We start from the raw sequence: 27,514 nt of genomic DNA, 5'->3' as shown, positions 1-27,514 counted from the left end.
GTGAGCTCTGTAAGGGGTGGACCACGTGGATCCTGCTCTCTGCTCTGTCCCTGGTGACTCTGGTTGCATGCCTGGCGCATTATAGGGGCCTGCTGAATATCTGTTGCCCAAATGAGTACAGGAACGAGCGTTTATTGAATCCCTCCCCACCCACCCCCAGCCCCTGAGCACACCAGCCAGAGGGGGATAGAGGTCGGCTCCTTGTTGGGGCCAAGTCGGGTTCTTTGTTCCCGAGGATTTTCACCCTCCTCCGCAGCCTGAGCACCTAGGGCTTTTTCTTTTAGCCAGAAAATGTGGGGGCTCCCAGGGCTGTGTCAAGGAGCATCCCACCCCAGCTGGCCAGGAGTGCAGCCCAGAGCATTTCAAAAAACCAGGCAGTTTGCACAGGTTCACACCTGTTGGTGGATGTGTTGGGGCCCTTCTCCTCTTCCACCACCTCCTCCACCTCTTCCTCTTTTAACCAAGGCAAATGGAGGCTGGGCCTCGGCGGGGCAGATCCCGTGGCCGAGGCCAGGAATGAATCAGGCCAGTTCTCACTCCCGGGAGCTTGTCTGCGGTTCACTGGGAGTGGGAGAGTGCTTGGTGGTGCTTTCATCCCCAAGCCTGCCACCACCCTCGAGGCCTCACATCAGAGAGCTCTTTCATGGACCCCATTCCCAGCTTATTGACATCACAACAGGGGTGCTTGGCTGGGGAACCCCAAAGTGCTTCCTCATCAGGGCGGAGCTGCTGTGGGTGAGCACATGGCTCTCACCCCAGCTCAGAAGGGAACTGCTGATCAGTGAGAGAACTGGGGCCATCCTGCCAGAGTTGGGGGATGCCAAGGCTGCTCCCCTCCTCTTTGCTCTTTGGCAGGCATTGAGGCCATGTATGAGGTTCCCCAGATGATGAGCATGGGAGTCTGGGGACCAGAGGAGGCTGCCTCCCTGGGAAATCAGAGCACTGCCTTCTTGGGCTGAGTGATCCAGGCTGTTCCACCACTCCCTGCAGTCCATGTATAGCCAGGTCCCCCCAGACCAGCACTGCACAGCAGCTGGGGGTTTGGACTTTCTTTGGAGTCCAAACAGAACCCTGGTCTCATCATAGGTGCCTGGAAAAACACTCTGGCCCAGGGGCTGCATTTTAGGAGGTAGAGAGGAGGACAGTTGGAAAAAGCCAACTGTTGAGACTGTGCAGAGATGCTATGGTCGGGCGTTCCTCAGGACTGAACAACACATCTGTGTGTAGTTACGCCCCGTCAGTGGGATGATGTGTTTATGGCCATCTCTTCCTCAGATCCTAAGTAAGCACTCTGAGAGCCAGTTCTCTGGTGCCCAGCACAGCGCCTGGCACAGAGCAGGTGGAGGATTGTCTATTAAATGAGTAAGTGAACAGGGGCGCAGGCTGGGTAGGTGATCCAGCGTCCCTGGACATCAGAGGCTGGCCAGGCCAGGGCGCTCTCCTTCTTCCATTTCCCCTTGATGTGCTTCATCAGGCCTCTTGCTCTGCCCCTTCCTGAGCGGAAAATGTGAAGCCTGGCCCCCAGAAGGGATGCGGGGGGTGGGGAGCGGACATTACTCACCTCCTGGGCAGACAGGAAGTCAGCGCCAGGGCAGAACCGAGGGTCCTGCTGCTTTCTTCCTGCAGGGTCGTGGTGGGGCTAGGGGTGCTGGGTAGGAGCTAGGGGGTCACTGGGGACCTCTTGTTAGTGCTTTTCAGATGAAAGGCCCCTCCAGTCTCAGGCCTCTGGGACCCACTGGACCTCATCTTGCCTCCCCCTGGGGACATGGTGCCAAAACTTCCTGCCTGGACGCCTGGAGTCTCCCCTCCAGGGCCCGTCACCACATCAGGACTGAGACACGGAGGGTCCTGGCTTAAGCCCTTGGGTCTTTCAGGACTCTCCACCGGGTCTGTCACGTGAATACTGAGCCCTGTGGCCCGGGAGGCTGATAACCCCTTCCTGGCTTCATCCCTTTCAAGAGCCTGCAGGAGAGGGGCAGGCGCTCAGAACAGGGGACCCCTGCCAGGTTGTAAGCTGTCTGAGGGCAGGAGATGTGTCTCTGAAAAAACATGTCTTTTCACATCTATTACATTCATTGTAGATAATAGAAAAACAAGAGCAAAAAAAAAAAAGCTATCAAAATTATCAGTGTTTGGGGCATATTTTTCTTTGTCTTTTCTGTGTATGTAATCAGTCTTGTTTCCTTTATTAAAAAAAAAAAAAAAGGAGGAGAGATCATGTAGTGTTGGAGTCACCTTTTTTTCCTAGAAGTTGTCTCGCCTCTCCCCTGCACTGATACTGCATTTTTAAAGGTGGTCCAATTATCCCAGTGATTGGAAGCCCCATTCCTGAGCCCACTTTTTGCTGAACTCTGTGCTGGTGGCAGTTGGCTGTGAGCTCAAAGCTGTGACTAGGCCTTTCCTACAGAGGGGGAGGTGACTTGGCCAGACCCCATGTGATCACAAGGATGTCTCTGACCCCAGAGCCTGAGTCTGGACCACTTGCAGGGAAGGGTATACCAGCCCCTCTTTCTCGTTATCACAAACCGTGCAGCATGGAGTAGCCTCAGGGCCAAGTGTCCTCTTCTGGGCTTTATCCCCAGCCCTCAACTCAGAGCAGGTGCCCAGCAAACAGCTGTTAAGAAGCCCGTGGCAGAGCTGGAGGACCAGCAGAGGCGCCTCGGAGAAGGCTACACTGTGATGTTCAGGCAAGTGTATAGCAGCCTAGGAAGCTTGGGCAGTATGTCAGGAGGAGGCTGGGAGGAGAGGAAGATGCTGAATGCCAGGATAGGGGGTTTCTTGGGTCACGTGTCTCCAGAAGCTCCTGGTGACCCCAAGCTTCAGCCAGGAGAGAGGGCCCCACCCAGTTGAGGGGCTGGCATTTGAAGGTTCCAGGAGGAACGAGAGAGATGAGGCTGCCTCTTGGGCCTGGGGTCTCAGCCGGATATGGCTCCCTGCTGGCGGCCCCTGGCACCCTGCCAGGGCTCCCCTGAGCAGGCCCTGGCCTGCCCTGGTCCTGCAGTGCCGTCTGAAGCAAGTTGCTCACCTCTGATCCCTGGCTTCTGTCTGTAGTGTGCCCTGGGTGATTGCAGCCATTACTCCTGGTGTGTCTCAGGAGCCCTTTGTGAGAGGCCCAAGGCTTCCTGCTCCCTGGCCCTTGCTGCCCTTGGATGGGGCCCTCCATTACCCAGAAATACAAACTGGGCAGCAGGGGCGGTTACTGGGGGGGCAGGTGTGTGACTTGCTTGCCCAGGGCTCCATGTTTATAGCAATGCTGCCTCTCCTGTCCTTACTGGCCGGGGGCCTCTCTCCCCGGTGTGCACAGGGCAGGTCCGAGTGGGGAGTGTGCCCCAACCCCAGCCACGCTGCCACAGCCCAGACCTGCCTCTGCTCCCACCTTGCTGTGTGGCCAATCACTCCCCCTCACTGGATGGCTGGTGAGGACCGGACGATGTGTGGACGGGGAAGGCCGGGTTGGATGGGGATGGGATCATTTCTCTCAGGTGGCCAGGCTGGTGCAGGGGCTCCTGACGAAGAGCTGGAGGCGGGAGGCCATGGCTAGCTGGTGCTCACAGGCTGAGGGGCTGGAGGTGGGTCAGGAGCCTCCCTTGAAAGACTGAGCAGTCCTCCTCACTTCCCCATCCTCTGGACCCTTTGCTGCCTCACCTGGTCCAATCCTGTCTCCTCATCCGTCCAGGTCTTTCTCGATCCCATCTGCTCACTGAACCCTATGGGATTCTGACCACAGTTCTCTTTACAAGCTTGCTACCTGGGTGCTCACAGCTTGCTCTAGAATCTCCTGAGTTCCCATCCCACTCCCCACACACATGTGCCAGGACTCCCAGGGGCACCTGATGTCTCCCAGGACCCTGCGGATCTCCTGGAATCTGCACACCCAGACCCGTCCCAAGCTCCCACGCTGGCAGCTGCAAGTTAGCACTGCTGTCCAAGGAGAAGGCACCTGGGCAGCAGCTTACCCCCTGGATGCCGGCCACTGTGGGCACTCAGGCTGCCCAGGAGTGTTCCCAGTCAGGGGTGGGAGCTGCTTATTTGAGGGAACAGGCAAGAGGCCATCCTGGGGTCAGGGCCAGGCCAGGCAGACTCAGAGGCAGTCACCTGCATTTGTCCCTGAGCTTCATCCACTTCACATGTTCTCTGCCCATGGTACCAACCCCAGCAGGGGCCCCAAGCTTCATGGCCTGCTGCAGCCTGCTGCCAGTGACCCCAACAGTCGTGGTTGGGCATCCTCCCTGGCCACTGTTGACATGTAGGGAAGGCTGTGACCTCTTCGCTCCGGCCTCCCTAGGATGGCTTCCTGCAGTGGGCTTTTAAACTGAGCCTCCTTTCCCCCACGCCTGCGGGTCTTGGTCCTGACGCTGCCTGTCTCAGGTGAGGCTGGAAGCTGTGTCTGGGCCTCATTCTCTGGCTATTGGTCACTTCCTCGCTCCTTCTAGATGAATAGCTCTTAGCTCCTATTCAAGGCTCCAAATGTCCACACTGGATGGAGAGGTGGTGGCGGTGGCCTCCTGCCCTTTACCCTCCCCCGCCAGGAGTGGAGAACTAGGACCCGAGCCCTTCTGGGGATTGGCTGTGGGCTGCCCCGCCAGTCCCGGGTCACAGGAAAGTGACCATCGTCAGCTGGGCTGCAGGCGGCTCAGACAATGCTGAGCTGTCCTGGCCTCTGGCCCCACGGGGTGAGGGAGGCTGGGAGACAGCACCAAGAGATCCCTTTATCCCGGGAGCAGGCCGGGCCCCACAGCCCCGCCCTTGTGCAGCCTGCCAGGGTCTTGGGCCCTCACAGGACCCCAGATGCCTGGTGAGGGCAGGATACGCTCCAGGCCCATAGAGGTGACGTTCACCTGCTAAGAAAGAGAAAGGGTGGTCCCTCGCACACCTGGAAGATTCGCCTCGGCCTGCTCAGCCATCGGGGTGTCAGAGCCTAGCCCCCCTCCCCAGCCTGGGACCCACGGAGACCCAGCTGCCCACTGACCCTCTGTGGAGAGGAGGCCAGGGAAGGGTGTGCCCCAGAGGCATCACCACCCGAGCCTGTCCAAGGGTGATGTTCCCGGGAACCAGGAAGTAACCAGGGCCACGTCGGCGTCATCACTCTGACCTAAGGACTGGGATGCACCGAACCCAGCCCGGCTTCTGGGCAGGCTGGCAGAAGGCCTGCACACAGGCTCCGGGGCCAGGGCTCTGCCCCGTGACTCCAGACACAGTTGTCCGAAGTCATTCTGTTTGCTCTCAGATCACATCATTTGCTGTGGGGTTGGGGCAAGGGATGCAGGGGAACTGTTCTCTCAGCTAGAGCTGAGCACACTGAATCAGCATTGAGTTCTCACTGCTCGTGCTTGTCCTTGAGGGTGGGGCCAGGGAAACTTGAGCCTGGGAAGACATAGACCTAGGCAGTCCCTACAGAGAGTGGTTCCCCCGGGGGCGCATTTGGCCAATATTTCCTGGGGAGGGGGCTGCAGAAAGTGGGACAGTGGCGGGGGTGGAGGGCTGTCCTGTAGTACAGTTGGGCAAGCCAAGGCCAAGAGGAGAAAGAGCACTGGGTTGGGGGGTGCTTCGGGGCGTCAGGCCACACCGGGGCCTGTCTCTGCCCTTCTGTTCACACTGTGTGATGGCGCGGACCTCCCCCTGGGGTCCTTTGGTTCCTTCCTGATGTCTGTTCTGGGGGAGGTGGGGTGCAAAGCAGGCCCAGTCAGTCTGCCCGGTGCCTGCCACATACTTGGTGCCCACCCCCACTGAAGGCGGCCCCCGACCCCAGTCCCCGCTGCCAGCCCTGCTCAGGCCACCTGCCCTGAGACCCCAGCTCTCATTTGCAACCTGGACACCTCTCTAGGGACTGAGACCAAAGGGTTCCTGCACTGAGAGAAGTGATTTCAGGTTAGGGGGAACATCACAAAAATCTGGGTGTGCCCTAATGTGGGAGCCACAGACCGCTATGGAAAAGGGCTCATGCAAACTGAGGTGTACTGTGTGTGTAAAATACACACAGAGTTTCAAAGACTTTGTATGAGAAAGGATGCAAAATATCTCAAATTTAACATAGTATTACATGTTGAAAAGATAATATTTTGGCTATATTGGGTTAAATAAAATAGATTATTAAAATTTACTCCACCTGTTTTATTTTCTTTTTACATTTTTTTAATGTGGCTGCTAGAAAATTAACAATTCCTTATGTGACTCACATTAAGTGTCTGTTGGACAGCGCCACTCTGGACTCTGAGGGCCTCAGGTGTTGACACCAGCTTAAGAAATGAGTCATAAAAGGTTGATCAGGAAGATGGATGCTGTGGAATAGAGGTGCTGGGCGTGGCTTAGGGGGCAAGAATGGAGGCCAGATGGAGAGCAGGACTGGGCCAGGCCTTTGGAACCACAGGGATGGAGCCAGGGTGGCATTCACGAGGGGCGGCTAGGGCGGGTCCGAAGGCCAAACTGTGGGGCAGGTGCCCAATGTGTCCCCACCACCCAGGATGGGGGAGTCCTAGTGACACCACCTCACCCAACTCCTCAGTGTCCCCCATTTGACCTCAGGGCCCTCCCCCTTCCTTCCGGGAGGAAGAGCAGGGTAGCCTGCCAGGAGCCTGGTGCTCCAGGGAACTATGCATCGTGTAAACACGGCCCAGCCACTGGCCTTTGTCAGAGCAGGCGGAGGCCAGACCTGGTGAGGCGCACCCCAAATTCAGAGCAGAGTCGTTGCCCCCAGACTGCAGCCCGAAGCCACGTGGGTGGGGGGCAGGGACTGACTCTTCCAGATCCAGTCCCCCCAACCCCTCCCCAGCCCCCACCGCCGCTGGCTGGCTCAGGCACTCTTGCTTCCCCACCTCCTCCCCAGCTCGTCTCTGGTGTGTGTGAATTATTGATGCTCCCTTCTCTCCCCTGCCTGGAAGCTGGCAGAGAAGGGAGGCGCTGCCTGCCTCGCCACACCTCTGGCCGCCAGCACCCAGAACCCAGGGCCATATATATGTACGCCCTGGGACCATGGGCCAGCAGACCTTTGCGCCCTTGCCCAGCCCTCCTTGGGAGCTAGCGAGGGTCGCCCCTGGGAGAGGGCGCCACTGGCTGTGGCCCCAGGGCCCGGTGTGGCAATTGGCGGCTCGCACAGAGCTGGGCTTGTGCGGGCTGCGGGGCGCTGGCGCCCACATAAGGGCATTGTTTGCTGAGGTAAAAGGGGTTTTTGTCTCCTTCTGGAGACTGGACAGAAGGAGGAACAATTTCCCCCATTCATCACTAATTCCCCCATTTGAATAGCAGCACATTGCTCCACGTTACATAGATGGGCACGCAGTCCTTCCCTGCCCGGAGGCATTCCGGGCCCAGGTGGTGGGCCCTGTGTCCTGCCCAGACCGGAGAGTTGCCCTTCACCGGAGCCCGGGAGACCTGGTTTTGTGGAAATGCTCAGAAGGGGTGCATTCCCTCTGCTTCCCTGTGGTTCCACGCTGCACTTGTCCGTGTCACTGTAGCCACGGGTTGGGGGCTGTCTTGTCCTGCTGGTATGATTCTGGGCTCCAGCAGGCTAGCCGTGGTTGGGGTGCCCATCTTGGAGGGGCATTCTACACAGCCACGCAGGTCAGGGACCAGGTGGAGACAAGAGGGTCACTTCCAGCTCCGCGTCACATGCCTGGAGGCCTGCACCCCCGGAAGGCCTGACTCCAGCACTCCAGGTGCCCATGGGCCCAGCTGGGTTCTTTCACAGGGTCATAAAGTGTCAGAGCCCAAGAGGGCGTCAGCGGCAACTCCCTAGACTGCAGATAAGAGGAGCCAGGGAGGCGGGCTGTGCCCAAGGTCAGGAGGCAGCAAGGCCCTGCACCTGTTCCCCCAGCCCCGCTCCTGCGGGCATGGGTTTGGGTCCATGACTGTTTCTCCCTTAAGTCACATTGTTTTTGGAGAGGGCTGAGGGCAAGGCAAGAGCTGCAAGTGGATCAGATCCCCACTTACCCCAGCCTGCGATGCCGATGTTTCTCCCCGTTCCTTCTTTCCCCAGACGGTGACAGGCAGGTCTCTAGGCCAGGGCTGTGCCAGGGTGCTGGCGGTGGGCCCTGCTGCTGGCCCCTCCTGGGGTTAGGGACGGCCACAATGAGGGGCGAGCCCCCCGGGGAGGGGGTGCGGGGGGAGGCTCCTTTCCCTTGGGCCCTCCCAGAAGGAGGACCGTGGATTACTTAGAGTCCAGACCAGGCCCACAGGATGCGACCTGCCTCCAGCCAGCTTTCGCACTTAAGGAAATCATTGGGTCCTGTAACCAGAAGTCTAGGGCTTTCTTTGGCTTTAGGCATGGGTGGATTTTGGGGGTGTGGTCTGTGCCAGCCTGTCAGCCCTACTGGGGCTCCCTGCTGAGTGAGCTCTGCAACCCCTGGGCTGATGGGAGAGTGTTTCTTGGTTTCTGCAGAAGCGAAAACTGACTTCCGTGGGCCCATTGAGGATCACTGTGATGGACTGTGCTGACTGGCCGGGCCTGGGGCACAGGCTCACCCTTGGGAGACGCGGGGTGCCCTCACCAGAGAGAGAGGGCTGTGGTTTCTGGAGAGACGGGAACCACCTGGGGCAGCTGACAAGGGGTGCTGGGCGCAGACCACAGAGAGAACATGTGAGAAGGTGATAAATAGTCTGGAAAACGGGGTGAAGGAGTCAGTGTGTCAGAGTGGGGGCAGGGAGGTCGTCCTGAGAAGGTGACCTTTCAGCAAAGCTTGGAAGGGGAGGGAATGCGGAGTGTCCCGAGAAGAGGGGACAGTAAGTGCCAAGGTCAGGGCACAGCTGGAAGGGGCGACATCTGGGGACGGGGTGGGGGTGGGGCTGCCAGGAGGGCCCAGCAGGAGGCCTGGGGAGGGTTTGGCTTCAGTTTGGGGGTTTGAACTCAGTCCACGGGCTGCGGCTGGATCATAGCCATGCCGGGGTTGGCGTGGGAGACATTGACAGGTAACACGTCCCCCCCAGCAGCTCCTGTGCCCTGCCGGCCGTAGAGGGCTTCTGCACTGGCCCCCTGACCTCAGTGTTGCTCTTGGAGGCTTCTTCCATGGGCTCCTTCCTCCAGAAACCCTCCCCAGCCTCCCTCCTGCCCAGCACCCACTCTACCTCCCCGGGGGTAGCTCCACAAAGGGGGGTCTGGAACTGGGGCCTTGAGCTCGCTGCAGTCGGAGAGGGCTTCCTGGAGGAGGGGGGCGCTGCAGGGACCGGGATCAAGGACATGAAGCACACAAGCCTCTCCCCAGAGCCCAGTGTCCTCTGCAGCCCTCTGTTTGGTTTCTTGATCCTTAGAGGATGAGCGCCCAGGACAGCGACCACCCCTGTCTTCCCGCTGCTGTGTCCCCAGTGCCTCACACAGGCCTGACACCCAGCAGGTGTTCGAGGGAGGGAGGGACATGGGCAGAGGCAGTGTCTTCCTCCCCTCACCCGCCCACTTCAGATTTGGCACCAAGCTGGTCTCTGAAGGGCCCCCGGAAACCCACAGTCCAGCCTGGGAGAGTGTGCGTTACAAGGTGAGAAGGCCTGGGGTCAGGGAACCAGTTCTGTTTGTTCTTTCTCTTCAGCACCTATTTGCTGTGTTGGGTGTTGTCTACGCCTTATAAATCCTATTTACTGACATGGCACCCATTTTGAAAGGAGGCGAAGAGGCATCTTCAGGGACACATAGCCCCTCTGCCTTCTGCCTATAGCCCATGATCTCCCTTGTCAGCAGAGTTGCAGACAGCGCGTGAGCAGGTTGAGGGCAGTGTGATGGGTTGGCGGGGGAGCTTGTGGCTCACCTGTGCCCCCTGAGGTGGGCTCTGTGTGTGTGACTGGCTTTCCTGGCACCCAGGTGCAGCGTGGAGGTGGGAGAGGCTTGGCCTGTGGGTCCATGGGGTGGCAGCAGATGGAGCTTGTAAACTGGGGCCCACTGGCCTCCTCCAGGATTTTTGTTTTGCTGTGGGGGAATACTTTGTGGTGAAAAATTTTGTAAAACAGAATTTGCCACTTTATAACCATTTTTAAGTGTACAGTTCAGCGGCATTAAGTACACTGTTGTGTAACCAGCACACATTATTTCCAAGATAGAGTTCTCATTACTGTAAATAGAAACTCTGTAACCATTAAGCAATAACTCTCTATTCCACCCAAACCCAGCCCCTGGTAACCCCTCAGATATTTTCATTTTCTGTGGATGTGTCGATTCTAGATATTGACATTGCATGCGTGTCCTCTTTCAGTATCTGTCCTGCTGTGTCTGGTTCATTTCACTTAATGCTAACATTTCCAGAGTTTATCCATGTTGTAGCATGTATTAGAATTTCATTACTTTTTATGACGGAATATCTCATCGCATAGATGGGCTACGTTTGGTTTGTCTATCTGTCCAGTGAGGTTCTTCAAAACGTAAACAATGTGAGTCAGTCACCAATATTTAAAAACCTGGATGTTTACACATGGGTGCCTATTTCCAGTTTTCTTCTAACAACTTGGAATGCATAGCTGCACGAGGTCCGGACTCCTGGCCTCGTGGGTCTCATCTGCCGAGCCATTTCCCTGCTAGACTGGGGTGGCATCTACCTCGGAGGAGGGGCTGTGCGACCACTGGAGCCTCTGCCTGTGACTCCTTGGGTGGGCAAGTGAGGTGCACAGCCCTGGGATAAGGGTGTTGGGAGCTCAAGAGTCTAGGCCAGCACCCTGGGCTCCTGAGCTGGATGGCCTGGGAAAACACACACACATACACATGCCCACATGTGCATCCTCATAGCATCCAGGCCTCCTTTGTGCTCATGCCTGGAGATGCACAAGGGCAAGAGGGTCCTTCCTCCCTGGAGAGAATCTGGTTGGGAAGTAGGCAGTTGGGGTGCCACCTCTTGGGCCCGTGCCCAGTGTGATGTGTCAGGAGGCCGTGGGCCTGATGCCCACGCTGAACATTGTGACACTGGCTCCCTTTGTGCCTGGTGTGGTACCCACTGACCTCCAAGCAACCCCTCCTTCCAGAGGAGGAAGGCAAGGCCCTCTGAGGTCAAGCAAGTGGCTGGTTATGGAGTAGTGCAGGGTGTGAAGTCACGCCTGCCAGGTGGGCTAAGAATGGGCACTGGCCAGAGCTCAGAGGAGCTCAGACGGTCAGCCAGGAGGGATGTGATCTTTGCCCTCCATCTCCTGGGCCCTGGCAGAGACTCCCGAAACCCCAGGTGTTGGGGCTTCTCCGGCAGCTAGGCCCAGCGCTGGTGGGGAGGTGGGCAGCTCTCAGGCCTGCACCTGAGCCTGTCAAGGAGGCATGATGTATCCCTCGGAAGGATGGGCACAGGCTGGGGTCGGGTCTGTGAGTACCTCATTCCCAGGGACCACGGAGGGAGGAGGCCTGCTCTGAGAAGGCAGCGTTGGGCCAGTCTTTGAAGGTGGACTCACATTTACTGAGCTGGACAAGGCAGGCAGATTAGGAGAAGCCTGGAGCTGTGAGGTTCAGCAGAGGCCAGTAGAGTGGGACCTGGGCTGGGGGAGGCTGCAGAGGTCATGGGACCAGGAACACACCGGCAAGAGTGCAGACTCTCCTTGGGCAGGCTGTGGGCAACAGGAGGGTGGGGACTAGGGGAGTGATCACTGGGCTGGTGCTGGGAAAGGGAAGGGTGGAGACAGGTGCAAGGGTGTGACCAAGGGAAGCTGGCGCGCTGAAGAGGGAACTCAGCCAAGAAGACTAGATGGAGGGTGGGGGTGGGGGTGGCTTGGCAGTTTGGCAGCCCATTCACTTTCCCAGTGTTTCAGCAGTGAGCATCTTGTCCCCTCAGGAGGACTGGCATCTTGGTCGTAGTCACCACGTTGTTTCTCAGCTTGGGACCGGGCCAGCACGCAGTAGGTGCTCAGTAAATACTGCTGGCGAGTTTGTTTATTCCACAAATGCCTAGGTTGGTCACTGGAGTCACTGTCAGAAGAAAACCAGACCCATCTGTGATTGAGGAGGAGGGGATGGGCAGTGAGCTTCCAGAGGGTAGCAGGGCGGCTGGCCTGGGATGTAGCTGAGCAAGGCGGGGATCTGTGGGGCGGCTCTGAGTAGAGCTTGGAGCAGTCCTGCAGGAGGATGGAGGGAGCAGAGACTGCCCAGAGGAAGACGAGGAGAAGGAGGGGCAGCCTGGCCCAGGGGACCTGCGGCAGCCGAGGGGGAGGGGTGCCGCTGCGCGGAGGCTGTCCCATCCCCCTCTGCCCTGGGCCTTGGCTGCTTGATGGGCAGCCTGGCCCCGCCCCTGGGCAACCGGCAGGCCCGCGATTGGTTGGCGCGCTAGAGCCGCTCGGTCGCCATAGGGACGCTCGGGAGGTGCGCGTGCCCAGTGCCCAGCACCAAGGACTAAATCTTCATAATCTGCGGGCTGGGAGGGGTGGGGGTGGGGTCGTGCGCGACCCTGGCCGGGGGGAAGGGGTGTCCTGGGATGGGTCGGGGCTCCCTGCGGCCGCCCCTCCCCCACCCACCCTGGGGGCAGGTGCAGAGCCGCTCGGGCACCTGGGCGCCACCAGGAACCGCGCGGTACTCACCTGAGAGTGACCCCGGGAGCTAGACTGGAGCTTGGGCCTCTGCCTTCTCAGCTGATCAAGCAGGACGCGGCGGGGGGGGGGGGGGGGGCGGGGGGCGGGGGGGCAGGGAAAGGAACCTGAAATTCGTCGGAAGGATCTAGCCCCCGAGTTAAGTTTGTGCTCCTGGATTCCCCGGCAATGCTGCACTCTCTGCAGCAGGGGGCGCCCTCCACAGGGCTTTGTAGAGGTGTCACCGCAAGAAAGGCGGGATGGCCCACGGAGGTGCCGGCGGACAGAGACCCTGCAGCCCTGGCTCTGGGTGTCCAGTGTCGTGTGGCCATGCGGGCAGGCAAGTCTGTGTCTACACAGGCTGCCAGGGTTGGGCCCAGGCCTGCTTGCTGGGAGCAGGGGTGTCACAGTGGAGCCATCCTTCAAGTCAGTGGGTGGAGAAATTCCAGGGTCTGCGGTGGGGAGGTGGTCCTGTGGGGAAGAGGGTGTGAAGCGGTGAGGCAGTGGTGAGCCAGAGGAAAAGGGGGGCGCTGGCCAGGCCCCGTGCAACCTCCGGGGGTGTCAGAAGACCTCTGGGCCAGCACCGGTTGGATTAGACTGGAGGCGGCAGCCGCTCATCCCAGGCCCTTGAAGCTGGGGTGGAGGGCAGGAGGCCACTATGCGCCGCACACTCCTGGCCGCCCTGCTCCTGGTGGCCCCGGTTTCTGGCAGTGGGACCCTACCCTCCACCCACCCCCCGCCACCTCGGGGCTGGGGTAAGACTTGGAGCCTCCAGCGGGGACAGCAACGCTCACCTGCGCAGGGATGCTCGTGAGGACTACACGGGGCAAGTATCACTTCCCTGAGCTGCCCCGGCCACGTCCCTGGGGGTGTCTCGGGGGTCAGTGGGTGCTGGGGTGGGGCCTCACACCCAGGCCTCTCGTTCCAGACGACTCCTCCTCTGAGAGCGGCAGCGGTAATGGCTCCTCCACCCTGAACCCGTCGACCTCCAGCAGCACGCAGGGAGACCCGGCCTTCCCCGAGATGAACGGCAACGGCGCCGTGGCCCCCATGGACTTCACCGCCAGCGCCGAGGATCAGCCCATCAACCTGTGTGACAAGCTCCCGCAGGGCTCGGCCCTGGGCACGCCCTCCTACCCCTCCGATGGCTGCGGCGCCGACGGACTGCGGAGCCGCGTCAAGTACGGGGTGAAGACCACCCCCGAGGTGTGTGGGGCTGCGGGCTCCCCGCAGCTGTGAGCTTCGGCCACTCCTGTGCACACAGCAGGGCTGCGTGAGGCTGACGTGAAATCGCGTGTTACCCGGGGCTGTGGCCACCACCAGCGGAGGCAGGGTGGTGGCCGTGGCCCCTGTGCCATCATTTGCCTGGGGAGGCCCTGAAACGGGAGCGAGCCCCTTACTTCTCCGCCTGCGTCCCCATCTGTGAAGTGAGGTTGATGACCTGGGCCCTAGTGGAGGTGGGGAGGGACGTGTGGGCTGGCCCTCTGCCTCCAGAACAGGGTCCGCTGTGAAGAGCAGTGGCAGGAGGGCTTCGTTCAGCAGAAGCCCCAGACCTCCCATTTTCTGACTGGTCTGCACACTTGTCCCCATTTTACATATGGTGCAGATTGAGGCCTTGGTGGCCTCAGGGACATGGAGGTATAAAATCCAATAGACCAGTCTGAGGCGGGCAGATAGATGCCCCCCCACTTGGCCCTCCCCCACCTTCTCCTATTACTTCTGCAGGTCACCTCCAGACCACTAAGATCTCCTGCAGTGCGGCCTTGGGTGCGAGAGCTCCCCTGGGGAGGGGGCATTTTTCTCCTGCCGGGGGTGGGGGGGCCAGGGGTGCCTTCTCAGACCCCTAACCTCCTGGGCTCCAGCCGAGGCCCCTGTTCAGGTTTCTTCTGCTCCCAGGGCCTGTTTAGTCTTCTGCAGGGGGTGTAGGGTGGGTACTAGTGCTGGCCTGCAGTGGTATCTCTCGTGGGCGTTTCTATACAGGAGTCTCTATACAGTCGTCATCTGGTCAGTGTACCCGAGCCCAGGCCGCGGAGCCAGGACTGGCAGCGCATCGTCCTCCCCCTCCAGTTTTATTTTTCCAATTTATTTTTTGGCCGAGCCCTGTGACATGTAGGATCTTAGTTCCCCGACCAGAGATCGAACCTGTGCCCCTTGCATTGGAAGCGTGGAGTCCTAACCCCTGGACCACCAGGGAAGTCCCCATCCTCCCCTCTTTGACTGGGCCCCAGTGGCAGGCACAGCCTCTGCACGGCAGGCAGAGAGCTGGCACAAGTGAGGTGGCCGCCGTGGCCTCAGGCCACTCGTGTGGACCACGGAGGTGAGATGGGAGCGTGAGTCACCTACGGTCTGTCTCCTCTCACCTGGCTAAGGATCTGTCAAGGAGCGCCTGGGAATGTGACTGACCCGTGGCACCTTTGACCCTCCTGTGAGAGACTGACATAGCCTGGCAGGAGGCCAGAGGACCTGGGTGTCCCTGGCCCTTCAGAGACTAGGTGTGGTGGGCGCTAGGTGTGATCCAGAGATGGGCACAAGGCCAGGGACCCTGGGAGGGCTGAGCCTGCTGGGTGTGGTCACATGGAGGCTGATGGTGGCAGCCACTGCCGGACAGAGCAGCAGCCAGTGTCTGTCTTTATCCATTTGTTCATCAGCAAGAGCTGGGTACCATCTGGGTCACTGTATAGCCATGTGGCAGGGTCTGATCTGTTTCCTGGGGCTGGCCACCTACTAGAAGCTATCCTCCGTGAGGGCAGAGACCATGTTTCTAGGACACTGCCGGTCAGAACTCGCCAAAGCCACAAACTTTCTAAAAGGCAAATGACAGTGGTCTTTGGCCTTACCAGGGCATGTCTGGCAGGGGGCAGGAGACAGGAGGGGAACTGAGCTGTAAAGGATGAAAAAGAGGGGAAAAGCATGGAGGAGAGCGGGGAAGTGTATTCCCAGGAGAGCTAGGGAAGGGCTCCTTATTCTGGAGGGCAGGGGAGGGGTCCTGTCTCTGCTCCTGCTGCAGGACAGGGTGGCTGCCCCATGGGCTGGGCCTGGGTCCCTCTCCTCTTTGTACACATGGGCTTTGCATCAGGCTCCCGGTGACTTCCGGGGGTGGCAGCAGACAGGAGAAGCCCAGCCCGGGAACTGCGGGGATGCTCTGCCTGATGGCCGTCTCCTTGGCTGGTTCTCTCCCAGCCCATCTGTTCCCCATCCCCGACAGACAGCACATTCGGTGCTTTTGTGACAGCTCGGTTGTCAGCTCGGGGTTGCAGCCCCCTGGGGACGAGGGAGGAAAACCCTGAAGCCAGAATGGATCTTGGCACAAGCAGGAGAGGCTGACGGGTGGCGGGAACCCTTTCTGTGTCTGCCTTTCCCTTGCACGAGGAGGCAGGTCGTGGTGGGGGTGCTGCGACTCCCTCCAGTGAGCTGCTCCAGGGCATCAGTTGTGGGGTACGGTTGTGGGGGTCCTTCCTACAGCCGCCCAGAGAAGGGTAGCCGCATTGCTGTCCCCACTTCAGAGGTGAAGGGAGCAGGAAGGAAAGTGACCTGTTCCGGACCTCAGAGTGTGGCTCATGGGGCAGCTGGGTGTGCCCGAAGCCCCCAGTCCCCCCGTTCACCTTGACCTGACCCTCTGCCCCTGCCCTCTTCAGTCCCCCCCTTACAGCTCGGGGAGCTACGACTCCATTAAAACCGAGGTCAGTGGCTGCCCCGAGGACCTGACAGTGGGCCGGGCCCCCACGGCAGATGACGACGACGATGACCATGACGACCATGAGGACAATGACAAGATGAACGACTCGGAGGGCATGGACCCTGAGCGCCTCAAGGCCTTCAACGTGAGTGCTTGCCTGGGACGGCCAGGGCGGGGGCGCAGCGGGCCAGCCCTTCCCATCACCCGTGTCCTCCGCAGATGTTCGTGCGTCTCTTCGTGGATGAGAACCTGGACCGCATGGTGCCCATCTCCAAGCAGCCCAAGGAGAAGATCCAGGCCATCATCGAGTCGTGCAGCCGGCAGTTCCCCGAGTTCCAGGAACGGGCCCGCAAGCGCATCCGCACGTACCTCAAGTCCTGCCGGCGCATGAAGAAGAATGGCATGGAGATGGTGAGCCCCCAGCATTCCCCACCCCCAGCCCCGTCCCACAGCCCCCGCCAGTACCTCTGGAAGCAGACACTGTGGCTCCCGGTTCACAGAGGAGCTCAAATTCCAGCCCTGCCCCGCCCACCTCTTCTCCAGGGGACTCTGCACCCCAACACTGGCTCCATCCCCGTTTCTGTCTGCAGACCAGACCCACACCTCCCCACCTGACCTCGGCCATGGCAGAAAACATCCTGGCAGCTGCCTGCGAGAGTGAGACAAGAAAAGCAGCCAAAAGGATGCGCCTGGAGATCTACCAGTCCTCTCAGGTGCCTGCTTGCTGCCAGCTGCTAGGGGGCGTTCTCGGCCACCCCACAGGTCCCAGGGCCCCGGGTGCAGAGGGAGCAGGGAGGGTGTCCTCAGACAGGGGAGGTGCTGGGGCAGAGGGGAGGCAGAGAAGCCCAGACACAAAGGCCTTGCAGACTTTGGAAAGGCCTCTGGACTTTGTTCGAGCCCCAAGAGGGTCTTCAGTCAGGCAGGAACAGATCAAATCTGCCTGGAACATAGACGAGAGATGGGGGTCTGGGGGACGCCCTGGACACGGCAGCCAGGGAGACAGGCAGAGCTCTGCAGGTCCCCACAGAGTCCCAGCCAATCTGGGGCCACCGTCTACCCCCCTGTCCAGGAACCTTGGTCAGGGCTGGCTGCCTCTGAGGTTCCCCAGCGCCTCCCTCCCGCCCCGCAGGACGAGCCCATAGCCCTGGACAAGCAGCACTCCCGGGACTCCACAGCCATCACCCATTCCACCTACTCACTGCCAGCCTCCTACTCCCAGGACCCCGTGTACGTCAACGGTGGCCTCAACTACAGTTACCGTGGTTACGGGGCCTTGGGCAGCAACCTGCAGCCTCCTGCCTCCCTCCAAACAGGAAATCACAGTAATGGTGAGTGTGGGACACCAGGCTCTGCACCCCTGACCAGCAGCCTGGTGGCGGGGGAGGGTGGGGACAGAGGCTGCCGGGAAAGTGACTCCTCTGTGTTACAGGGACCCTCCCCATCTCGTCATCTTAGCCAGTCCTCAGATCGGAAGGCAAGGTTAAAATAAGCCACTACCTATACCACTCCTTTCCCGCCTCCCAGGAGGCTTGCTGGGCCTCCCCCTGGTTCCCTGCCCCTCCACCTGCCACTGTGAGCAGAGTCCCAGCACCTCACCTGGCACTCGTCTTACTGAAAATGACCAGGTCTCGTGCCCAGGTCTCCCAGCGTTGATGGCAGAGCCAGGATGCAGCCCCAGGCAGGTTACCTCCCCTGCCAGGCCACAGGTCACGACCTCACATGTGAGATGAAGGTTCAAGGGAGCACTGTGGGGCCCCATCTAGGTCACCTGGGGGCAGCGAGTGGTTCGCCATCTGTCCCCTCTCCACCCCCAGGTGCTCTCTGTAACTCTTCCCAGGTGACTGATGCAGACGGGACACAGATCAGTGTTGGAGAGGAACAGCCCCCCAAAGATACAAACCTCCCCATGGAGCCAGGTGCTGCCCTGAGTGAGGCCTCGGGCCCTTTCATATGGAGGCCTGGGGGGTGGGAGCGACTGGGAAGAGCAGTGCCGCCATGGAGAGCAGCCTGGGAGCTGGCAAGGGCGGCTGGGGGCGATCCTGGGGCTTCTTGGGTCAGGCATTTGAGTTTTGTTCTATGTGTGGTGGGAGCCACAGATAGGCTCTAAGCAAAGGAGGCTGTGAGTTGTGCTGTCCGCCCTTGGGTGAGATTTTAACATGGAGGCCAGGAGGCCGAAGCAGCATGCTTTGGGGGCATTCAGAGGTGAGAAGAGCTGATGGTGACAGCAAGCTGCTGCTTGAGGAGCAGGTTAGAGGAAGGTGCTGCCCGCAGGCCAGGGAACTCTGGTTCTAGGTCTTGGCCAAATGTGCCTGAGATTTCCTCTCAAGCCCTTGTCCTTGACCGCAAGGAGGAAGACCCCTCGCGGGTCCCTTCCCATGGTAGAGAGCTCAAGCACCCGCCACTTCCCTTGCTCCCCACCATGGGGAAATATGTGAGGGTCCCTGAAGGATTCCTGCCTGGGCTTAACTTCTCATCCTTCCTAATGCCTCTTAACCTAAAATAAGAGGCTGCCTGGCCCTAATCCCTGAGGCTGCGGCCAGAGTGGCTGGCTGCAGGCAGGGTGGGGAGGGCTGTCCCAGGCGGGCTGCTTTCCTTCCAGGAAGAAGCACCGTCCAACCACCCTGCTGCGTGGGGACCCGGTTAGAGTGGGTCTGGAGAAGGAGCTGCAGCAGGGAACTTAGAGTCCCCTGTCGTGCCCGGGGAGAGCCCTTCCCAGGCGGCGGGCAATGGTGGTAAGCCCCCAGCTGGTGCCACACAGCAGGGCCCGTCTCAGGCCACGGCTGCCAGGGCTCTCCACCTCTCTAGAGAGCCTGCTTATTCACACTTGCCGGAGAGGCTTCAAGGCAGGCCACTAGCTCAGTCTCCCCTGGTTCCTTAGACGTGGGCAGTGAGGTCACAGAGGCCAAGTTCTGCTCGCTGACCTCCTGCCTGGGGCAGCCACATCCTGTTTAGGTCCAGTACTTGGAAGAACACTGCACGCAGCCCCAATTCCACTGCCCTCCCAGCCACAGCCCTTAACATGAGGGGGTCAGTCAATTTGGCGTCTTGGTTGGATAGTCCTGTCAGTGGGTTAGAGCCCCTCACTTAGCTCATGAGTGGATCAGGGAACCCAGATCAGCCCAGATAGACTGAGGCTCACCTGTCTTGCCTGGGGTGCTGGGCAACTTGCCGTCTAGCAACACCCTGAGTAACCAGAGCCCCCGGGGAAAGACGGAAGGACTGCTCTGAGCCCAGGAGTAAAGAAGACAAGGCTTGGGGGTGGGGGCACCTAACTCTGCCACAGCCAGGACCCAGTGCAGAGTCCCCGCCTGCTTCCAGCCTGTCCCGGCAGCCACCACTGTAGGCGTCAGCCACCTGCTTGGCTGCTCCTCCCAGCAGTTCACACCTCCAGTCCTTCTTCCTGCGTTTTAATAGACTTCCCTTGACCCTCAAGTCCAAGGATGGTCCTTATCAAGCCAGTTCCTAGGACCTCCTTGGCGTCCCTATTCTCTGGTGAGAGAGGATATAGCCCCATGTGACAAACCATCCCATCCTAGACTCCAACTTCCTTCCCCATTTGGGGGCTGAAGCAGGTTCCTACTAGTGATAGTCGTTTCCAAAATTGCTCCCAAGATGTTACTTCCGTCTGTGTCTCCAGTGCTAAGTTTATCCGTCTCTATGGCAACATAAACTGCCACTGTAGGGAGCTCCCTGGTGGTCTAGCGGTGAGGATTCCAGGGTCTCCTTGCCATGGCCCGGATTCAATCCCTGGTCATGAACTGAGATCTCACAAGACTTGTGGCGCAGCAAAAAAACAAAAAACTGCCACTGTAGATGCCACAATGAGTAAAACCAGCCGTCAGAGCCCAGGGGTAGTGAGGAGCTGGCTCATCAGGGTGAGCAGCCTCAAACACCCAGGTAAACCTCAGCGCAGGGCAGGGCAGGCAGGGCAGAGGGACCTAGTTGGGTGAGAGGCTTCCCAGGGAAGCTCCAGCTCCTACACTGAGCTCCAGACCCTCTCCCTTGGCTTTCTTCTTACTGAACACCTGGAAAGAATGCTCTTCAAACTTCAGGCATTTTTGTGTTTCCTGGAAGCCCTTTCCCAGTGGCCCTCCCATAGGTTGAGCAGCCCCAGCCTCACTGAGGGGTTCATCAGTGTGGCTCAGCCCCACAACAGCCTCTTGGTGCTGTAGCTGAGGGCCGGGGGCCCAGGGCAGTTAGGAGTTGCCTGTGGAGTGGCCGAGCAGGCTGCCTGTCCGGGGCTTCTGACTCCAAACCCACAGCCCACCCCGTAGAGCTGTTTGGAAAAGACAGAGAGGAACCTCTACCCCCACCCACTACGCCCCCCCGCCCCGGGCCCAACACACACCTCCCCTGTATGTTTCAGTTAGGTTGCAGGCTCCCTCTTGGCTGCCACTGTTCACAAGCAAAGGGAAGGTGATTTCTCTGGATGGTACCTCTGGGTCCCATCTTACCTTTTGACCCTCACACACCCACCCTTCCGAAGCACTAGGGGCACAACCATGGAGACAGATGAGGGTCTCAGGTCCCCCAGAGAGGGGAAAGATGCCCCCCTCACCCTGGCTCCCCTGTCCGCAGGGCCCACGGACCTCAGCATGAAAGGCGGGGCCTCCACCACCTCCACCACGCCCACGCCCACCCCCTCCAGCAACAGCACCAGCCGGACCATGCCCACCGCCCAGCTCAGCCCCACCGAGATCAGCGCCGTGCGGCAGCTCATCGCCGGCTACCGAGAGTCCGCCGCCTTCCTGCTGCGCTCGGCAGATGAACTGGAAAACCTCATTTTGCAGCAGAACTGACCCTGCAGCTCGTGGAGTGCACTACCCTAGGGAAGGAGGCTCTCCCAGTCCTGGACCGGCGTCCTGCCTCACCAGTTTGGTACCTTTTGTTTTTTGAAAGAGGTGGATCCAAAAGAGCTGTTTCTAAGCCACACTCCAAGCGCCTGAGACTCTGGGCACAAGGACACTTTTTTTTTTTTTTTTTTTGGAATCTCACCACACGGGTGCTCTGACCTGCTTGGAAGAGGCCAACGGGGCAGCTTCGGAAGGGCTGGGCTCCCCCTCCCTGACGAGGCGCTGGGGCCACAGCTCTATGTAGAATCATCTTCGTGGGCCCTGATGTTAGACCCCCCCACCCCCAGATAATTACCTTTCAAGTCTTAGGTGAGCAGAATTGCATATTTATTGAGAAAAACAAAGTGGACCCTTTCTTCCTCTCCCCTTAGTAATTTATTTTTCTGAAAATGGATTTTTTTGTGTTTGTACAGATTGCCAGTCTGTGTGTGTCTGATCAGAAGGCTGTGTCCCTGTGACCTAACGTTCCGTATCACTACACTGGCGCGGGCTGGGGGCCGGCAGGGCGGGGCGGTGGGGGCGCCGGGCCAGGCGGCCCCGAGTGCCCAGCACCACCACGCAGGAGGGCCTCTCCCACACCCACTGCAGAGCAAAGACAGAAAAAAATGGCTCCCCACCCCCCACCCCACAGACGCCCCAGGCACACGGTCACCTGTATTCTACCTCACACTCCAGCGTGGGCTTTTCCAGGGTGTGCCCCGAGCCCGTTCTGAACGGCCATTTCCCACCTCCCCTCCCAAGGGTGTCTGCCTGGGAGCTAAGTCCAGAGGAGGAGGCCGGGAGCTGGAGCCCTGGGAGGACCTTGGCCTTCTCGAGTGGCCGCTGGCTGTCCCCTGGCCTCGGCGCTTGATGGGACAGAGAGCTGGGAGATGGCAGCTGGTCAGCAGGGCCCTTGCCCTCAGCCTGCTCCAGGGGCCAGGTCTGCACACTTCTCTGCACGAGCTCTGGCCCCTCAGACACCTGCAGCTTTGAAGGGCCCCCTGTTTCTTCAGGGACCCTGGCTGTCAGAAAAGGCAGCTGTGAGCTACCAGGCGGACTGTAGCTCCCTCCCCCCTGCCCCCGTGGTTGGAGTAAAGGGACCATCAGAGAAATGGAGAAGCCACTGGGGTTCTCCAAGGACCAGCCCTTCTGAAGGGGCCAGTCCTAGAAGAAACCCATAATCCCTGGAGTGTGAGAAAAGGCAAACAAAAGGCTGGCCTGGTTTCCTTCCTCCCCAGTAGGCACTTCCTCTTGCTCAGTGCAATACCTACCAGTGCTGCTAAAACCAGGGATTTGCCCAGACCTCACAAGCACCATGCAACACTCCGTAGCCATGGCAGCAGCTCCTGCTGCCCGCCCCTGCCCAGATGGCAGAAGCCCTCCGTTGCCTTTCCTCCCTCAGAGCAGAGGTCCCAGGGGAGCCTGGGCCAGGGGGACCCTAGGCTCGAGAGCCACTCGACCCCAAAGCAGGCACCCCCTCCCAAACCAGCTTCTCTGCAGCCAGCTGCCCGCCGGCACTGTGGCAGACCGCCCTCAGGAGGGGCAGGGAGGGCTCCAGCGAGGACGCCTCCCCCTCCTTAGATCCAGGACTTGAGCTGTGGGCCCCGGATTCCAGAAAGTCGGAAGGGCGGGGGGTCCTGCCCCCCTGCTTGCTTCCAGGCCCTGGAGGTTGAGGGTGGCCTTTTCTCTCAAGTGGCCTCCAGCACCCCACCCGGCCACACCACCTCTGCCTTCCATCCGACAAGGCCCCAGGCTCCGGTCAGGACACCGAGACCCGCCCTCAGCACAGCACAAGCTCCAGCGCCCGAGGCCGCCCCCACACCCCAGCGTCCACACGTCCAGCCCCCACCTGCTCAGTACTACTCCCGGACGTTTGAATTTATGTAAATATTTATTTTTGTGTGTGAACGATACTACAAATCAGTAGATCTTTTGCAAAATGTTACCCCAGGCAATTTGTGAAAATCTTAATGTTGAAAACTGGCAGAGACAATCGCCGCCTTACTTAGAACTCTTGATATCAACTGCTTAACATGTCGTTTCTCCTCCCGAAGGCAGTACCCGGGCCAGGCACGAATGGTTCGCTTCTCGTAAGAGACAGGAGTGAGAAAGATTGGGGAAGGGGTTCCCGCCACCCCCGACACAAGGGATTCAATGTGAAGATTGGTATAGGCTACAGTGTGAAGTTGTGGTTTTGTCAAGCTTGTCCTAACTGACCACCTTCAGCAGCCTTCTCACTGCCGTAAACAGTGTAGGTTCAGTGTGTGTCAGAGAGGAGATGAATGCTAGTGGTCAGGGCCCACTGGGGCTCCCAGAGCTCCTCCAAGACAGTGGGTCCCGTCACGCTGACCCCACCTCTTGGTGGGTTCCTTCTTGGTGAAGCTCTCGTGATGGCAGGAGCAGGAGCAAGTTACTGTGTGGAAACAGGATTCCATTAGCTAGTCCAGTCAGGGAACTTGTTCAGTTTCGCTTTTGTTTTAAAAGACACAGCGTCAACCCCGTCCCTCTCCTCCTGACTTGGGAGAGCACCAAAGAGCTGGCTCTGCTGAACCTCGCTCACTGCTGTTCCCCCACCCCGGGGACTGCCTTCTCCCCGAGGGAGCGCCCACAGCCAGTTCTTACGGAGGGCCTCAGGACACAGATTGACGATTTGGGATCCTAAGTTTAAAAGGAAACGCTAGAGTAGTACACCAATTCCAGAGTCTTCGCAGGGGACTAATCCCACGAGGTTGGAATCAGAGGAGAAGTGGGGATTTGGTCTTAGTGGTGGATCATCTTAGTAGACCAGTAAGAGTATAACCCATCTACAGTTCATTTCGTCGTCACCACTCAGTTTATACCCGAGGACAGTGTTGAGGGGGAAGGGGACCGGCAGGGGGTTAGAAAGATTTTAGAGGATTTCAAAGAGGAGGAACCCAGCCATCCCAATCCCCAAGGGCCACTTTCCACTCCAGGGGTGGTTATAGGATTAACTACCAGTTCATTTTCAAAATGCTGCTTTGAACTCAGAGGGTTGATACTTTTAATTTGTAATTTTTTGTAAAACTTTTTACAAGATAGTAAAGTATTTCACCAGAATACCAGTTTCAATCCGTCCATGGTCTGATTTTTATATAATTTAGTGGTGCTTTAGAAACTTTGTTTTTGTTGTTTATGAGCTAAACAGCTCAGTCCTTTTTCGCCTGTATCTACCTAAGACCAATGTGAACCTTTGTATTTTTGCTCCTAATTTTGGACTCAGTGAAAGTGTACTGTTTACATGTACAGATGCCCCGGTCCCTGTGTGTCCTGCAAGACTCGCTCCTGAGGAGGAAGGTGCACCTCACTAAGCTCATCTGCTTAGCAAAGCCACAAAACAAAAACCTCTCACATTTTACCTACGTTTCCACCTAAAGACAAAAACAAAAACCCTATACCACACAGAACTCGGATTTGCTGAAAAATACTTATCTAAGCTCAGAAAAATCTCTGTGCGGCAGATGGCCATGTGCCTGTGTCATGTGGTCCATTTAAGAGCAGGGCTCAAAAGGGAGACTTCTTGGCGGCGGCGGGTGGGTAACTGCGTGGACTTGTGAAACAGGACAGCAGAACTTGGCTGCCGAGCTGGGGTGGAAAGAGCTCTTCTCCTGGCAGCCTGGGAATGGCAAGATCATGCTGACTCCTGGGACCTTTAGGATCAAACCACCCAAGATTCAGGGACAACCCAAGAGGGTTGCCAGTCCCCTTAGACACATTTGGGAAGAGGCCAAGTTCTCTACCTGAGATGAGTTTTAAGACTTTCCAATGCAGATGGTAGAAGCATTTCTTCAGGGTCCCCTAGAGGCAGCTGGTTCACGAGGCATGACCTCTGGGGAGGGGCAGGGGGCTCCAGACAGTAAGCATATGGCACTTAAGGCAAACAGCAGATGGCACCAACTTTTAAAGGTGACTATATTACTTCGTCAATGGCTTCACCTCTAAATTATATTTTTACAGATATGCACCTATGCAACTTAACGTGGCTCTTCTAAGCAGGTGAGGACTTCCTCCTCAATGCTCTATAAAAATGATTTGTGTTCTCTATAGTGAGTTTTTCCAGTAAATGTGGCTTAATATTTTAATTCTTAGAATGTGTCTTCTCTATGTGATGCAACTCAATTCTGTTTTGTTTGTGGAATGACTAGCACAGGCCAACTCCCTCTCCCCTCACTTAACAAAAGACCAATGAGCTGTTAATCGAGCTGTTATCTCCATGGTATTACTTGCTAAATGCACTGATTTCATAAGTATGTGGAATCCTTTTTCTTTTGAATCTGTATATCATATATAAGACTGAATCTACTTAATAAACACTGAATAACAAACCGAATGCTTTATTTCCACGGTGTCCTGTCCACAACAGCATGGCCAGCCAGTTCTGTTCCCTCCAACTTGTTTGGCCCCGAAACAACCCTTCTACCAGTAGCCAATAAACTAGCATACAGAAGATCCTTGCTAGATTTTGAACAAATGAACTGGTTACTTTTTTTGGCGCCTCACCCATCAGAAAGAGAAAGAAATGGACCTTTCCTGGTCTTCGTTATGTGCCCAGCACAGGCACACATTGAATTGAAATCTCATGTCTCGTGGCCGCCTGCCCAGGGAGGTGCTCTAGCCCCACTTGCAGGTGAGGAAAATGGCACGCCAAGTGCATGCCTCACCCGAATGTGGCCAGTGCTCAAGCAAGGTCTTAGATGCAGCCGTTTCCCTGCAAACCACCCTTTCCCCACTCCCATTCCCCGCAAGGGCGCAGCTCTTCAATGGGCTGAAACCAGACTCAGGCGGCAGTCTCTAAACGCAGGCTGGGGAAACCGAGGAAACACTGTCCCTGGTCCTGAACCATCAGGACTTGACACTCCATTTGACCAAAACCTGGGATCCCATCTTAAAGGAAGCAAAAAAGCTGCTTTTTCTTTCAAAGACGATGTGTGTGCAGCCTTTTTTTTTCATCCTACATATAACTGAGGTTAAACTTTAAGGAAAACTTGCAGCAACTGACTGGGGCCAAACCTGATTGTCACAAGTTTAAAAATTCTGTGTGAGTTAAAAGCATAAATACAACTGTTACTATTGCATGTATGCACACACACTATATGGCAGTTCTGAAAACATTTTTTTGTAATGGCAAAAGAATCTTTTTTTTTTAAAGTGAAACTCTGTGCAGTAGCCAAATATATCAAATAGATAAAAGGAGAGGGGTCCATCACACTTTTAGTCTAGACCCTGGGACCACAAATCCCACACCCCCTCCTGGGACAACACAGCGGGCCACATGCACAGAGTCTACGCTGGCCCAGTGGGAAGCACTTACCTCCAGGTGAAGTCACAGCGGTGCAGGCCCTGGGATCTGAGGAGACGCTTGTGGACACAGAAGGGCTGGTTCCAGTCTGGCTTCTTGAAATGGGGCTCCAGAGCACTGGTATGGCGTGGAGAGCATAACATCAAACAGGCATCCCTGTCGTCAACAGTGAGCTCAAGGCCACTCAGTGACAGCAGGTGAAGCTCAGCATGCTCAACCAGGGGGGCGGGAGACTGTGCCTGTAATGCAGTTTTAAAGTAATTTAAATGCACTGAGGAAGCTCAGTAGTTACAGGAAACTGAAGGAGAATCCCTTGCAAAGTCATCTCTCCCCTCTTCTGTATAAACCCAGCTCTTACTAGGTTTAGTATCAGTCAGCGGGGTTCTTCATTCTTCAGTGAGGGGCTCCAGCTGCCAGGGCAGGGTAGCGGGTGCTCGTAACCCATCTGAAATAATACAGGTCACTTTGTGCATGTGTGTGTGTGCACGCGTGCACTCCTGGGGGAAGAAGGTACAGAGCTCCCACTGGGCTCTCAAAGGAGCCTGTGTTTCCAAGAAAGTTAAGAAGCACTGCACTTTCAGCTGTCTGTCACTTCCTTACACCATCTACACCTTCTGGTTCTCAGGAGATGTTCATTCCATGCTTTCAAAATGATGCGCAAAGACATGAGGATGCACAGGTCACTGGCACTATTTGGTTTCAAATATTAACCTCCAGGGTCACAGAGCCTATCCGCTCCATCAATTTAAATGACACCCACCCACACATACAGCCCAGGCCGCCTCCTCTCAGGGCCCAGGGCAGGCACATGCTTCGGTCCCCAAGGCCCAAAGGACTGAGTGTACACACACACACACACACACATAAGAACACATACATGTACATGCAAGCACCCCTCTCAAGCAGGGTCTGACTTTTACACGAGAAGACTGAACATGAAACCAACAGATGACCCTGTGCCAGGCCAGTAAGACAGCACTCCTTCCAAATTCTGAAAGTCTGTTTCCTCATCCTTTAAGTAAGCCTCTCCTCCCAAGGACCCATCTCTAAACCCAGGACTACACACTCAACCGTGGAGATGCCTGCTCTGCCTGCACCAGCACTCAGCACACCATACGGGTCCCCTCTCCACAGCTGCTCTCTGGGGGGTGAGGGTCAAACAAGCGCCAGGAGCTGTACTGTGCTCTCCTGTACGTTCACAGAGCTAGGGTCTTGGCCTTGGGCAAGTGGGCAGGCTGGAGCACC

The 27,514-nt window shown here is 57.8% G+C and overlaps 1 protein-coding gene across 3 annotated transcripts in view; it reads left to right on the top strand.

Moving 5' to 3' along the window:
* The window catches only part of NOL4L (nucleolar protein 4 like), a 129,698-nt gene extending 104,406 nt beyond the window's left edge, over positions 1-25,292 (top strand). Inside the window, exons 6-12 of one of the 3 annotated variants that reach the window (XR_010661469.1) lie at positions 13,373-13,650; positions 16,080-16,265; positions 16,340-16,531; positions 16,711-16,833; positions 17,250-17,448; positions 20,699-21,282; positions 21,387-25,292. Coding sequence is in view for 2 of the 3 variants with exons in the window: in XM_065921825.1 (XP_065777897.1) it covers positions 13,373-13,650; positions 16,080-16,265; positions 16,340-16,531; positions 16,711-16,833; positions 17,190-17,448; positions 17,935-18,036; positions 20,699-20,919 (1,361 nt within the window). In the remaining variant the exon portion in view is untranslated. Of the gene's footprint in view, positions 1-13,372; positions 13,651-16,079; positions 16,266-16,339; positions 16,532-16,710; positions 16,834-17,189; positions 17,449-17,934; positions 18,037-20,698 lie in introns of all 3 variants that reach the window. The other 2 variants (XM_065921825.1, XM_065921824.1) reach the window with 2 other exon arrangements.
* The last annotated feature ends 2,222 nt before the right edge of the window (positions 25,293-27,514 follow it).

Source organism: Muntiacus reevesi, chromosome 2, assembly GCF_963930625.1.
Source record: "Muntiacus reevesi chromosome 2, mMunRee1.1, whole genome shotgun sequence".
NCBI classification, from domain to species: Eukaryota; Metazoa; Chordata; class Mammalia; order Artiodactyla; family Cervidae; genus Muntiacus; species Muntiacus reevesi.
Note: the sequence above shows the minus strand (reverse complement) of the source record. Positions and strands in the feature narration are given on the sequence as shown.